General features: G+C 48.5%; 1 protein-coding gene across 3 annotated transcripts in view; it reads left to right on the top strand.

Moving 5' to 3' along the window:
• The window catches only part of CASP9 (caspase 9), a 29,350-nt gene extending 16,571 nt beyond the window's left edge, over positions 1 to 12,779 (top strand). Inside the window, exons 6-9 of one of the 3 annotated variants that reach the window (XM_025391662.1) lie at positions 706 to 853; positions 10,542 to 10,721; positions 11,684 to 11,793; positions 12,659 to 12,779. In XM_025391662.1, the coding sequence (XP_025247447.1) occupies positions 706 to 853; positions 10,542 to 10,721; positions 11,684 to 11,793; positions 12,659 to 12,751 (531 nt within the window). In that variant the 3' untranslated portion in view covers positions 12,752 to 12,779. Of the gene's footprint in view, positions 1 to 705; positions 854 to 10,541; positions 10,722 to 11,683; positions 11,902 to 12,658 lie in introns of those variants that run through there. The other 2 variants (XM_025391672.1, XM_025391682.1) reach the window with 2 other exon arrangements.
• The last annotated feature ends 781 nt before the right edge of the window (positions 12,780 to 13,560 follow it).

Here is a 13,560-nt window from a genome sequence, read left to right as displayed (position 1 = left end):
CTGTGGTCTGCACAGTGTTTTGAAAACTGGCAAATTTCACATAAAAATCAGGATTTCTAGTTTCTGTTGACAAACCGCAAAGGTCTGGCCTGACCAGGCCAGCATCCTCAGCCAGTAAAACTCCAGCCTGTGGCTGGGAAGGGCTTTTCCTTTGGTCCTTTTTCTCATAATGTGGTCCCTAGAGCTCATGAGGAATGTGGACTCCCAGGCCCTACCCTGGACCTCTTCATTCCGAGTCTGCCCAGTAACAAGGTTCCCAGGTGATTTCTGTGCACTTAGGTTTGAGCTGAATTGATTTAAAGCAGCCACTCTCAGCATTGAGCTGCCTCAGTCAGAGGCGCCTGGAGGACCAGACTGCTGATTAGGAGGTCTGGGTAGGGCCCGGGAATTGCATTTCTTACACGTTCCCAAGCGGTATCGATGCTGCTGCTGCAGGGGCCAAACTTTGAGAACCACTGGTCTAGAGGCCACAGCCAGCACTCTCCAGGCACACTGTCTGGCCCCTAGAGGCACATGAGTTTGAGATGAGACCCCTGGAATAGATGCTGACTAGGGTCTTTCCAGAACCAACCTGCTCTGTCTCAATCAGCCTCATGCCCCTGGCTTTGACCTTCCAAATCCTTGGCCCCCACAAAACTTCTGAACAGGCTGTTGGATTCCTACTCCAACTTCTTGGTTTTGTAACCAGAGTTCTTGGTCTTCTAGGCCAGCCACCTGCAGTTCCCAGGGGCCGTCTACGGCACAGATGGATGCCCTGTGTCGGTCGAGAGGATTGTGAACATCTTCAATGGGACCAGCTGCCCCAGCCTGGGAGGGAAGCCCAAGCTCTTTTTCATCCAGGCCTGTGGTGGGGGTAAGCAGCTTCTTGGCCTCCCACTGGGTGGGTCTGAGGAACAGGGAGCCACCACCTGCTTCTTTCTCCAGCCCGCCCCTCACAGAGCCCACGAGGTCTCTCCAGGCAGTCAGAGGGTACCACACATGGTCCGTTTTTGGCAGCACCTCTGCCTGGCTGGAGCAGGCCCCACTCTGTCGGCTCTGTAGAGGTTGGAGTCTTCAGTTTCATGGCACAGTGGCATCATGGGCTCGTGTAACTTTGGCAGCTTCAATTCCAGAGACTTGGCAAAAAAGAAACTAAACAGAAGAGAGAGGAGAAACCTCTTTTTATTTTTCTTGTCACCATTCCCCTGACCTCCATCAACCAAACCCCGTTTCCACTATCCCAGAGAAAGGGTGGCCACAGCTAAACTGCACGGAGAAACCAAAGAATTTAATTATTGGAATTTTCAAAAGCGTAGTTGTGGGGGTTCGAGGAATGTTTAGGGATTACTTGGGCTGGGCGCAGTGTCTCATGCCCAACAGTTTGGGAGGCCAAGGCAGGAGAATTGCTTGAGCCAGGAGTTCGAGACCCGCCTGGGCAACACAGCGAGACCCTGTCTCTATTTTTGTTTTGTTTTTTAAAGAATTACTTGGATTATTTGTAGTTTTGCTGTATGCTCTGATTTTAAACAACTCCTACTACAGTGTTACCTGATTTTCTTATAAAAAAGAGGGAAGAGAGGGAAACATGGGGATTCCTGGCTTGTGGGTCATGACAGGAATATCAGGGAGCACTAGAAATTCTGTCCCAGGGAGTCCCCTCTGCCCTAGACTCTCCACAGACTGGGACATTCAGAACGTATATCAGTTCCTTGCCTCCAGCCTGATCTGCCAGAGAAACAGGCACTGTTACACCATAGTGCTGTCCAGCTTGTCCAGCTGTGACATGGGCACCTGTGGTGTATTTCTCCTGTGCACATCCAACTGCCCCATCCCTATTCCACGTTGGCAGAGTTGGGTGGAGGCTTCCTAGGAGAGCAGCCTCTGGTCACATCATTCATCCAGTAGGTGTTTACTGAGCACCAGCTGTATATACCAGGCTGTGTGTTAGGTGCTGGGGATAGGGGAAAACAGAGTTTCAGTCTCCTGGAATTTATAATTTGACATGAACTGTATTAAATCACTGTCATAACCCATGCCCATAACTTGACCACAGGTGATTGAGAACACTTGATTAAACCCTGGATCGGCTACTGACCTGTCTATCACACAACCTCAGGCCAGTTCATCTCTAGACATCTCAGCAAATGGGGAAAATAACAGAACCCACTCCCAAGCTCAGGTGATCCTCCCACCTCAGCCTCCTGAGTAGCTGGGGCTACAGCTGCCCACTACTATGCCCAGCTAATTTTTCTTTTTTTTTTTTTTGTAGAGACAGGGTTTTGCCATGTTGCCCAGGCTGGTCTTGAACTCCTGGGTTCAAGCGATCTTCCCACTTCGGCCTCCCAGAGTGCTGGGATTATAGGCATGAGCCACTGTGCCCGGAAAACTTTAATAATATTTAATGCACTAATTGGTGTGTGTACAGTGACTGGTTCATTTTAATAACTGAAAACCCAGACTGCCCCCCACTCCCACCCCGGACGACCCAGTGTCACATAAGAGCCCCCCACCCGACTGCCGCCAGCACAGTTGCCTCAGGACAGCAGTAATAGGAAGCAAGGAAGGCTGCCACTCTGGGGGCTATAGAAACCCTGCTCTGCCTCACCTCCTGTCTTGTCCATAGTGTGTGGTCCAGCAGTGCTCTTCCTCTGGAGCCTGCGCTCCCTCTTTCTCGTATGAATCAAATGAAAGACAGAAAGGGCAAGGGAATTAGGAATGCAGGCTGAGCGGGCATACCTGCTTTCTGGATAGTTAGCTGGTCTTGTGCTCCTCCTATGCCCCATCCAGTCTCAGTCTCAACAGCGGGGAGGGCCTTTGTCACTTGAATATCTGCTGTCACTCTTAGGACTCAGTAGTAGGGCTTCCAAGGGCTTTGGTGACCTGGCCCCTGACATTTCACCTCCCCCAGCCTGACATGCTTCGAGTCCCCCAGCATGGCCCAGCCTTCACAGGATGTCCAGGCTCTTGCTTGCTCTTCTACCTAATCCCCTGGCTAACTCTGTTTTTAAAATTCATTTTTACTTATTTTGTTTTAGAGATGGGGGTCTCACTATATTGCCCAGGCTAGTCTTGAACTATTGGGCTCAAGTGATACTCCCACCTCTGCCTCCCAAAGTGCTGGGATCACAGGCATGAGCCATCGTGCCTGGCACCTGGCTGACTCTTATCCATCCTTCTGGTTACAATTTATTGTCACCACCTACAGAAGGTCTTCCCTAAACACCCCCTTTCTTGGCCAAAGTCAGGGTTAGCTGGCCTTTGTGCTCCTGCAGCCTCTGTCCCTCCCCTGCCATAGCACTGTCTCATTGTATTGAGCTGGGTCTGTCCCCTGGTCAGCTCCGAGTAGAGGGCAAGGCCTACCCCACAGCCAGGCCCCCAGCCTGGCACAGAGCCCACAGTCCGGTTGCACCTCATGTGAATTCTAATTTGAATTTAAAGGAGAACCATATAAAAGCATCTATGTAGTTCATGCCTGTAATCCCAACAGTTTGGGAGGCCGAGGTGGGAGGATCTCTTGAGACAAGGACTTTGAGACCAGTCTCTATAACAAATTTTAAAACATTAGCCAGGTGTGGTGGTGTGTGCCTATGGTCCCAGCTACTTGGGATGTTTAGGCAGGAAGATTGCTTGGGCCCTGGATGTCGAGGCTACAGTGAGCCATGTTTGCCTTATTGCACTCCGGCCTGGGTGACAGAGTGAGACCCTGTCTCTAAAAAAAAAAAAAAACAAAACCAAAAAAAACTATGAGCCAAATTTGGCATAATGTAGATTTCCATCATTAAAACAGAAGTCACAGAAAACAGCAAGATTTCAAAGCCAGCATGCAGTGATGAAGATGCCCATTTGGAGCTGGGTTCCTGCTTTGCCTCCGCAGGCTGCGTGACCTGGTGCTTAACGCTGTTACCACATGGTGGCGCCACGTCAGCTGAGAGCAGAAATAGAATGGTCTCCGTTCTCCACCAGTGCCTGGCGAGGTGTCTGTTTACATGCATCAGAACACCTGCACTGGGTTTTGAGGACTCTTGTATTGCTATTTTATAACTCACTATTGTAATAATTTAAAAATCATTTTAAAATAATAATTTAAAAACCCTCCAACACGTCATCCACCCCTTCATTAGGAGGTAACAGCACCAGGGCTGAAAAATGTGCCTTAAAGTCGGTAACTTTGGTGTGCAATGTCCGCGTGAGAGGCAACCAAGTGGCCGCCTCTCTGAGGCTGAGCCCTCAATTTTGGGGTGACCCCTCTTTGGGATTTGAGAGATCAGGATGACAAGGCAGAAACAAATGATAATATGCTGCAGTGGTGGTGGATTTTCTGTGTAGAGGGAACATCTCCTTCTACTGTATGTTTATTCTTGTGGGGAATGAGTCCTGTCTTACGGGGAGTTTTGCATTAATGAGGCTCTCTAAGAACCGAGGCTCTCTAAGAACCAAGCCATGCATAAAATGCAGAACACCGTAGGCAAGGCCTTCACATCAGATTTGTGGACTGAGGCTGACACGGGAATGGAGCTGCCTTAGCGCCCCTGCCTGACCCCCTCTTTGCTTTCCCCCACAGCCCCTGCTCTGATCCTGTTGTCTCTTCTCAGCCTCTCTGCTCACCCTGTCTCCTCTGGCCATTCTTACAGCATCCCCTGCTTAGGCATCCCCCCGCCCCTGCAGGCTGCCAGACAGACCCAGCCTCAGGACTCCTTGCTGTGCTGCTTCACATCATTCCCAGACACCTGGGGCAGATTCCGGAATCTCTATCAAGAAAACAACGAGAAGTGATGAACTGAGAAATCTAGAGAAAAACATGGCTGTCACAGATGAAAGAGGCCCCCCTTTGCAGGCTGGGGGCCCCTATGAGAAGCAGCAGGATAGTTGAGAGGCAAAAAAAATATGGGGCAGAATTCTGCGCCCCTCATCAGCTGGGAGAATGCCAATTACCAATCGTTTCTGAGCTTTAGCTGTGTGGGGTAAGAGGTCAATAGATTTTGGTGGTAGTATTATGGGGTTGCCAGAACCACCTCTGTCCCTGCCAGATGGGCCCCCAGCTCCTCTGGGTGAACCGTGACTCCCTCAGTCACATAGATCCAGCCATGCAAACCTGCTTGTGTTTCAGCCAGCACTTGCTGTCTCTCTCACCAGGACCGTTCTCCCTGATGGCATCAGGGTCTGGATCACAGTCACCTTTTCTGGGAGTGTTTTCCCAGGGGACCCTCTGGACCACTCCTACTCCAACTTCAGCCTATTTTTTTAAAAATTTATCTCTTTTTTTTTTCTACAGTATATATACATAGTTAAATATATATATATATGTTTTTTTTTTTTTTGAGATGGAGTCTTGCTCTGTCGCCCAGGCTGGAGTGCAGTGGCGCGATCTCGGCTCACTGCAAGCTCCATCTCCCGGGTTCACGCCATTCTCCTGCCTCAGCCTCCCGAGCAGCTGGGACTACAGGTGCCCGCCACCACGCCCGGCTAAGTTTTTGTATTTTTAGTAGAGATGGGGTTTCACCGAGTTAGCCAGGATGGTCTCGATCTCCTGACCTTGATGATCCGCCCGCCTCGGCCTCCCAAAGTGCTGGGATTACAAGCGTGAGCCACCGCGCCCGGCAATATGTATATATTTTAACCAAAGCTCTTGTTAGCTGCCTTCTTTCCTGAGTAGCCCTCTGTGCTCCACCTTACCCCACCCACCATGAGCCCTACTGCAGAAGACCTCATCCTGGAAGACCTCCCTCAGTGTCCCCACTTCAGTGGCTCTGTAGCTGAGCTATGTGGGGCACAAGTCCTGCCAGGATCTCTCTGTTTTCCAAGCTTGGCATTGCCTTTGGGGAGTCTAGATTTTATTTTATTTTTTATTTTTTTGAGACGGAGCCTCGCTCTGTCACCCAGGCTGGAATCCAGTGGCACAATCTCGTCTCACTGCAAGTTCCGCCTCCCGGGTTCACGCCATTCTCCTGCCTCAGCCTCCCGAGTAGCTGGGACTACAGGCTAGCTGGGACTACAGGCGCTTGCCACCACGCCCGGCTAATTGTTTTGCATTTTTAGTAGAGACGGGGTTTCACCGTGTTAGCCAGGATGGTCTCGATCTCCTGACCTCGTGATCCACCCGCCTCAGCCTCCCAAAGTGTTGGGATTACAGGTGTGAGCCACCGTGCCCGCCCAGGAGTCTAGATTTTAAAATAGAAAAAACAAAAAATATGACAACCTAAAAAAAAAAAATTCAGAATGTTATAAGCTAATACAGCTATCTCATTTTTGCATCTTCCTTTTGGATGCCAGCCCACAAGCACAGTCTGCTTTTCTCAGCTAACATTATCCCTTAAGCAGTTCCCCAGATTTCCATGGCCTTCATCAACACTAGCTCAGATGGCTTTATAATGGGCCGTCTTCATGATATGCACTAATTTCCTAAACCATTTTCCTAATGTTGGCCATTTAGGTGATATCTAATTTTTGGCTCACACAACCACATGTGTCTTTGTACAGAAAGCTTTTGACTGCATTTGAATTATTTTCTTAGGAAATTACTGGATTAGAAGGTGTAAAGATCTCCATGGATTTCATTACCCATGACTTGGTGTCTATTTGGTATTTTTCTGATGGCTTCTTTGATTCTAGAAAAGGATTTGCCATAGCGCAAGAAGTACAAATGATAACACTAGGACAAAATAGAGAGGAAACACAAGGAGAGAAGAAAAGTAAGAGTAAGTTTGGATTCCAAAAATACATCCTAGGATGTCCTGCAGCTTTCTACGTTCTCTAAAGTACAAGTGAATTAAAAATGTAAGGTATACAATGACTGATTTTAGAGAGAAAATCACTTTGCAGATGTAAAGAAACAGGAAAAATCCCAGCCATTGGTAATAGTAGACTCAAAAATGAGGTGGGTCAAAGTCCCAGTCAGCCTCTGTCTAGGGGGGGAACCCCTTAACTTATCTGAGTCTCAGTTGCCTAATTACATAAAATGAAATAGTGATATCTGCTTGCTAGAGGTGGCCTGCGCATTTTTTACGCTTTCCAGCCGCCATTGGAAATGAGATCACTGGCCAGGCGCAGTGGCTCATGCCTGTAATCCCAGCACTTTGGGAGGCCGAGGCGGGGAGATCACGAGGTCAGGAGATCAAGACCATCCTGGCTAACACGGTGAAACCCCATCTCTACTAAAAAATACAAAAAATTAGCCAGGCGTGGTGGCACGCACCTGTAGTCTCAGCTACTTGGGAGGCTGAGGCAGGAGAATACCTTGAACCCGGGAGGCGAAGCTTGCAGTGAGCCGAGATCGCGCCACTGCACTCCCACTCCAGCCTGGAAGACAGAGCGAGACTCCATCTCAAAAAAAAAGATCACTTTCAAGATCCATGGAATCTGGTGTTCTATAGTTTTATAACTGGTATTTGTAAGACAGAAGTCAGGAGTAGGGACCCCAGACACATTTCTTCTCTTGGTTGTCTTAAAGGAGACACTGTGACCTTGACAGCCTGAGTAAACGGTTTGAGTGAGTGAGTGTGATATAGTGGACAGTTTCCTCAACTATATTTCTGAAAAAAGACAAGTTTTATATGGCTTTTAAAAAATCGTGGCAAAATACACATAATATAAAATTTACCATCTTAACCATTTTTTGGGGATGATTGCTTGAGCTCAGGAGTTTGATGCTGGAGCGAGCTAAGATCATGCCACTTCACTCCAATCTGGGCAACATAGCAAAAACCTGTCTCTTAAAAAAAAAAAAAATGCCCGTAATCCCAGCACTTTGGGAGGCTAAGGAAGGCAGATTGCTTGAGCCCAAGAGTTTGAGACCAGCCTGGGCAACATGGCAAGATCCTATCTCTACAAAAAATACAAAAATTAGCTGGGTGTGGTGGCGCCTGTAGTCCCAGCTGCTTGACAGGCTGCAGTGAGCTGTGATTGCACCACTGCACTCCAACCGGGGTGGCAGAATGAGACTCTGTCTCAAAAATCAAAAACAAAAATCCCCCAAAACAAAACAAAAAAAACACTGCCCTCTCCCCACTGAATGGTCCTGCCACCCTTTTCAAAATTCATTTGACCATGTGTGTGCGGGTATATGTCTGGACTCTATTCAATGACACTGACCTGTGTCTGTCTTTATGCCAGTACCATGCTGTTTTGATTACTGTAGCTTTGTAGTAAGTTTTGAAATCAGGATGTATGAGTCCTCCAATTTTGTTCTTTTTCTAGATTGTTTTGTCTATTTGGGGTCCCTTGAGATTCTCGTGTGAATTTTAGGATAGATTTTCTGTTTCTGCAAAAAACATCATTGGGGTTTTGATAGGGATTGCATTTAATCTATAAATTGCTTTGGGTAGTATTGACATCTTTAAGTTTTCTAATCTATAAACATATGTTTCCATTTATATCTTTTATTTTTATTTTATTTTATTTTATTTTTTTGAGATGGAGTCTTGCTCTGTTGTCAGACTGGAGTGCTATGGTGCCATCTCAGCTCACTGCAACCTCTGACTCCCTGGTTCAAGCAATTCTCCTGCCTCAGCCTCCTGAGTAGCTGGGATTACAGGCACACGCCACCACGCCCAGCTTTTTTTTTGTATTTTTAGTAGAGATGGGGTTTCACCACGTTGGTCAGGATAGTTTCAATCTCCTGACCTAGTGATCCGCCCACCTTGGCCTCCCAAAGTGAGCCACTGTGCCTGGCTTATATCTTCTTTATTTTTCTTTCTTTTTTTTTTTAGATGGAGTCTTGCTCTGTTACCCAGGCTGGAGTGCAGTGGCATGATCTTGACTCACTGCAACCTCTGCCTCCTGGATTCAAGCGATTTTCCTGCCTCAGCCTCCCAAGTAGCTGGGATTACAGATGCCCACCACCACGCCTGGGTAATTTTTGTATTTTTTAGTAGAGACGGGATTTTACCATGTTGGCCAGGCTTGTTTCAAACTCCTGACCTCAGGTGATCTGCCTGCCTTGGCCTCCCAAAGTGCTGGGATTACAGGTGTGAGCCACCACGGCTGGCTCTTTTTCGAGACTGGGTCTTGCTTTGTCACCCAGGCTGAAGTGCAGTGGCGCAATCATGGCATAGTGCAGACTCAACTGTTTGGACTCAAGTGGTTCTCCCACCTCAGCCTCACAAGTAGCTGGGACCACAGGCATGTGCCACCGCACCTGGCTAAATTTTTTATTATGTGTAGAGATGAGGTTTTTTTGGTCTGGAACTCCTGGGCTCAAGGGATCCTCCTGCCTCAGCCTCCCAAAGTGTTGTGATTACAGGCGTGAGCCATGGCGTCCAGCCTTCTTTAATTTCTTTCAGCAATGTTTTGTAGTTTTCACTTTACAAGTCTTTCATCTTGGTTAAGTTAATTGCTAACTATTTTATTATTTTTGATGCTATTGTCAATGGAACCATTTTTGTAATTTCGTTTTCTGATTGTTCATCGTTAGTGTACAGAAATGCAAATATTTTTTATGGTTGGCTTTGTATCCTGCTAATATGCTAATTTTATTTGTTCTAATAGTGTTTAATCTTTAGGGTTTTCTACATATAAAATCATACCATCTGTGAACAGAGACAATTTTACTCCTTCTTTCCAATTTGAATGTCTTTTATTTCTTTTTCTTGCCTTCTTGCTCTATTGAAAACCTCTAGTAATATGTTGAATAGAAGTGGCAAAAGCAGGAAGTCTTGCCACCTTCCTGATCTTATAGAAAAAGGTTTCAGTCTTTCACCATTGAGTATAATGTTTGCTGTGGGTTTTTCATATATGGCTTTTATATTATGTTGAGGTAGTTTCCTTCTATTCTGAGTTTGTCGACTGTTTTTATCATGAAAGGTTGTTGAATTTTGTCATGTGCTTTTTCTGCATCAATTGAGATGATGATGTAAGGTTTTTTTCACTCTCTTATGAACCCCAAAAATCTGAGACAGGTCTCAGTCAATTTAAGAAGTTTCTTTTGCCAAAGTTAAGGATGCGCATCCAGGAGACAGGTCTATGCCTTTCTCTGAACATGAATTTTAGAGTTCCAAATTTAAAGGGGAAAGGGCGGGATATTGAGAAGTACACAGTTTTCATGTAAGAGCAGGGTAGGGAAAATAGTCATTCATGCCTTTGTCTGGCTCAGTGAATTTGCATTTTTACGTAAGGTAACATAGGGCAGGGGAAAATGCAGGGAACCTGCATGTTTACATAAGGTAACAAAGACAGATGGGACAGGGGAATAATCAGATATGCATTTGTGCCAGGTGGGCAGAGGGGTGATGCCTCTGTAAAGATAAGCTATCCATTTACATTGCCATGGTGAATTTTATCAGACAGCTGTCTTGAAGCTCACCAGGAATTTCCTTGTGGGCAAAATCTGAGGGAGGTATGTAGCTGTTCATCTTGTAGCCATCTTATTTAGGAACCAAAACGGGGAGGCGGGTTTGCATGACCCAGTTCCCAGCTTGACTTTTCCGTTTGGCTTAATGAGTCTGGGGACCCAAGATTGATTTTCCCCTCACACTGTTAATGTAGTGTATGACACCAGCTTTCATATGTTGAACCATCCTTGTCTGTGTAGTTCAATGACAAGGTGTGTTTGTTTCTGCTTCCTGCAGAGCAGAAAGACCATGGGTTTGAGGTGGCCTCCACCTCCCCTGAAGACGAGTCCTCTGGCAGTAACCCCGAGCCAGACGCCACCCCGTTCCAGGAAGATTTGAGGACCTTCGACCAGCTGGACGCTGTATCTAGTTTGCCCACACCCAGCGACATCTTTGTGTCCTACTCTACTTTCCCGGGTGAGCACATCAGAAGGGCTCGCCCTTGCAGCCAGAGGGCCTTCCTATCTGCCCTAGAGGCAGCTGTGTGATGAGAGAAGAGACCAGGGTATGAGTCCTGGTTCTGTCTCTTGCTCCTCTGTGACCCTGAATGACTGACTTCTCCTCTCTGAATCTTGGCTCAGGCTGAGCAGACAAGGATGTGCACTGCAAGGAGGCCTGCGCCCTTGGGTTCCTATGCCTCACTTGCCTCTCCTCTGCCTGACTCTGCCTCTGCCTTCGCATCTTTAGCAGGGAATAGGAATTGTGCCTCAGGGGTTGCCATGGCGATTAAACAAGGTGGCTGGCACGTCACTGAGCATAGTACGTGGCACATAGTAGGTGCAGCAGGTGGTAGTTTCCTTCCTTCCTTTTTTTTTTTTTTTTGAGACGGAGTCTTGCTCTGTCACCCAGGCTGGAGTGCAGTGGCACAATCTCAGCTCACTGCAACCTCCACCTCCCAGGTTGAAGTAATTCTCCTGCCTCAGCCTCCTAAGTAGCTGGGATTACAGGCGTGCACCATCACACCCAGCTAATTTTTGTATTTTTAGTAGAGACAGGGATTCAGCATGTTGGCCAGGCTGGTCTTGAACTCCTGACCTCAAGTGATTTGCCCACCTCGGCCTTCCAAAATGCTGGGATTACAGGTGTGAGCCACTGGGCCCGGCAGTTTCCTTCCTTTCTTATGCCTTGGATGAGTCACTTCACTTTTCCAAGCCTTCGTTTCCTTGCTGGGAAAACGGGAATCATAGCCAGAATCAGGAGATGGTCACGAGGTGAAATAAGATCATGATTAGGGCAGAGCCTCAGGGGCCAGGCTGCTCCTGCTGGATGCATGCGTGAGTCAAGGTCTGCAGGGCGCCCGAGCCTGCGTACGTGGCTGGGCGGGGGGGCGGGGCACGGGGGTGGCTCTCCAGCAGTGTTCAGTCCTTCTCCCTCCAAAGGTTTTGTCTCCCTGAGGGACCCCAAGAGTGGCTCCTGGTACATTGAGACCCTGGACAACATCTTTGAGCAGTGGGCTCACTCTGAAGACCTACAGTCCCTCCTGCTCAGGGTGAGTGCTGCCTTCCTCTGCAAAGGAGAGGGGAGGCTGCTGGGGGGCAGCGTGTTCTCCTGGGGCTGGGGATTGGGGGTGAGCAGGGCAGGCCCAAACCAAGGGTAAAAGGTAGTAGACTCCTCTGAGCCTTGGAGTCAGTACTTTTGTGTCTCTATGAGAGGCATTCCTGCCTGTGGTGACATTTGCCCTTTATTCAAAGAGTTGCCTTCCCTGTCTCCTCCAAGGTCCCCAGGTTGACACCTCCTGCTCCTCCACTGATGGAGCTGGTCCTCGGTGCCAGCGCGGGATGGCTCTGTCCAGATCCCGAAGGCGGGTCATGGGCCCCTGCCTATACTCTGCGGCCATCACGCAGTCTTCTACTCTTGACCCTCAAGAATTATGAACCCCTCCTTGTACATCTCCTTCTCAGGAGGCCCCAGTGAGGAAACAGATAGGAAAGGGTGGCCTGAGGGTGGCCTGAGAGGCCCAGTCCTACTCCAAGGAAACCCCACTCAGAACAGTTGCTTCCTCTGAGGGTCCCGTAGACTTGTGGCTGCCTTGGGGAAGCAGCGCGTGTGGGCCTCTGCTGCTCTGCTCAGGTGTTCCTGCCATGAGAAGGGGCCGCGGGGCTGAGGCCACTCCCTGCTCCTTGCAAATATTTCAGTCTGATTTGAACTTTATGAGTTTGGAAATTTTGAATTTTGAGTTTTTTAAAGGTAAAGTTCAGGTGCGTGTTCTTGTTAAGCCCTCCTGCTCAAAGAGGCTGCAGTTTGAGCTGTTTTTAAGGTGTCGGTTGAGTGGACATTCCCCCCAGCCCCTCTTGAATTGTTCCTTCAGTCCAGAGAACTGAACTCACAGAGCTCTCCATGGTCATGTCTTACAGGTCGCTGATGCTGTTTCGGTGAAAGGGATTTATAAACAGATGCCTGGTTGCTTTAATTTCCTCCGGAAAAAGCTTTTCTTTAAAACATCGTAAGGGCCGGGCGCGGTGGCTCAAGCCTGTAATCCTAGCACTTTGGGAGGCCGAGACGGGCGGATCACGAGGTCAGGAGATCGAGACCATCCTGGCTAATACGGTGAAACCCCGTCTCTACTAAAAAATACAAAAAACTAGCCGGGCGAGGTGGCGAGCGCCTGTAGTCCCCGCTACTCGGGAGGCTGAGCCAGGAGAATGGCCTAAACCCGGGAGGCGGAGCTTGCAGTGAGCAGAGATCCGGCCACTGCACTCCAGCCTGGGTGACAGAGCGAGACTCCGTCTCAAAAAAAAAAAAAAAAAAAAAAAAATCGTAAGGCCAGGGCCCCTCACCCTGCCTTATCTTGCACCCCAAAGCCTTCCTGCCCCAGGCCTGAAAGTGGCTGAGACCTGGACTTCCCTGCAACTCAAGGACTTTGCAGCCGGCACAGGGTCTGCTCTTTCTCTGCCAGTGACAGACAGGCTCTTAGCAGCTTCCAGATTGGCGACAAGGGCTGAACAGTGGAGGAAGAGGGACAGATGAATGCCATGGATTGTGTGTGGCCTCTTGAGCAGTGGCTGGTCTAGGGCTAGTGACTGTCCCGTGATCCCTGTGTTCTCTCTAGGGCAGGGATTAACCTCTGTACTACTGACCTGTGGGGTCAGGTCACCCTTTGCTGTGAGGCTGTCCTGGATGTTCAGCACTGTCCCTCGCCTCAATACCAGTGACACGTCTCCCTGAGTGGTGCCAAACAAAAATGTTCTCAGGTGTTGCCAAATATGTCCTGGGGTATAAAACTTTACTCATCTGACAACCACTGGTCTGTAGGGAT

This window comes from Theropithecus gelada, chromosome 1 (assembly GCF_003255815.1).
Source record: "Theropithecus gelada isolate Dixy chromosome 1, Tgel_1.0, whole genome shotgun sequence".
Taxonomy (NCBI): Eukaryota; Metazoa; Chordata; class Mammalia; order Primates; family Cercopithecidae; genus Theropithecus; species Theropithecus gelada.
The sequence above is the reverse complement of the archived record's forward strand: the minus strand, read 5'-3'. Positions and strand labels throughout refer to the sequence as shown.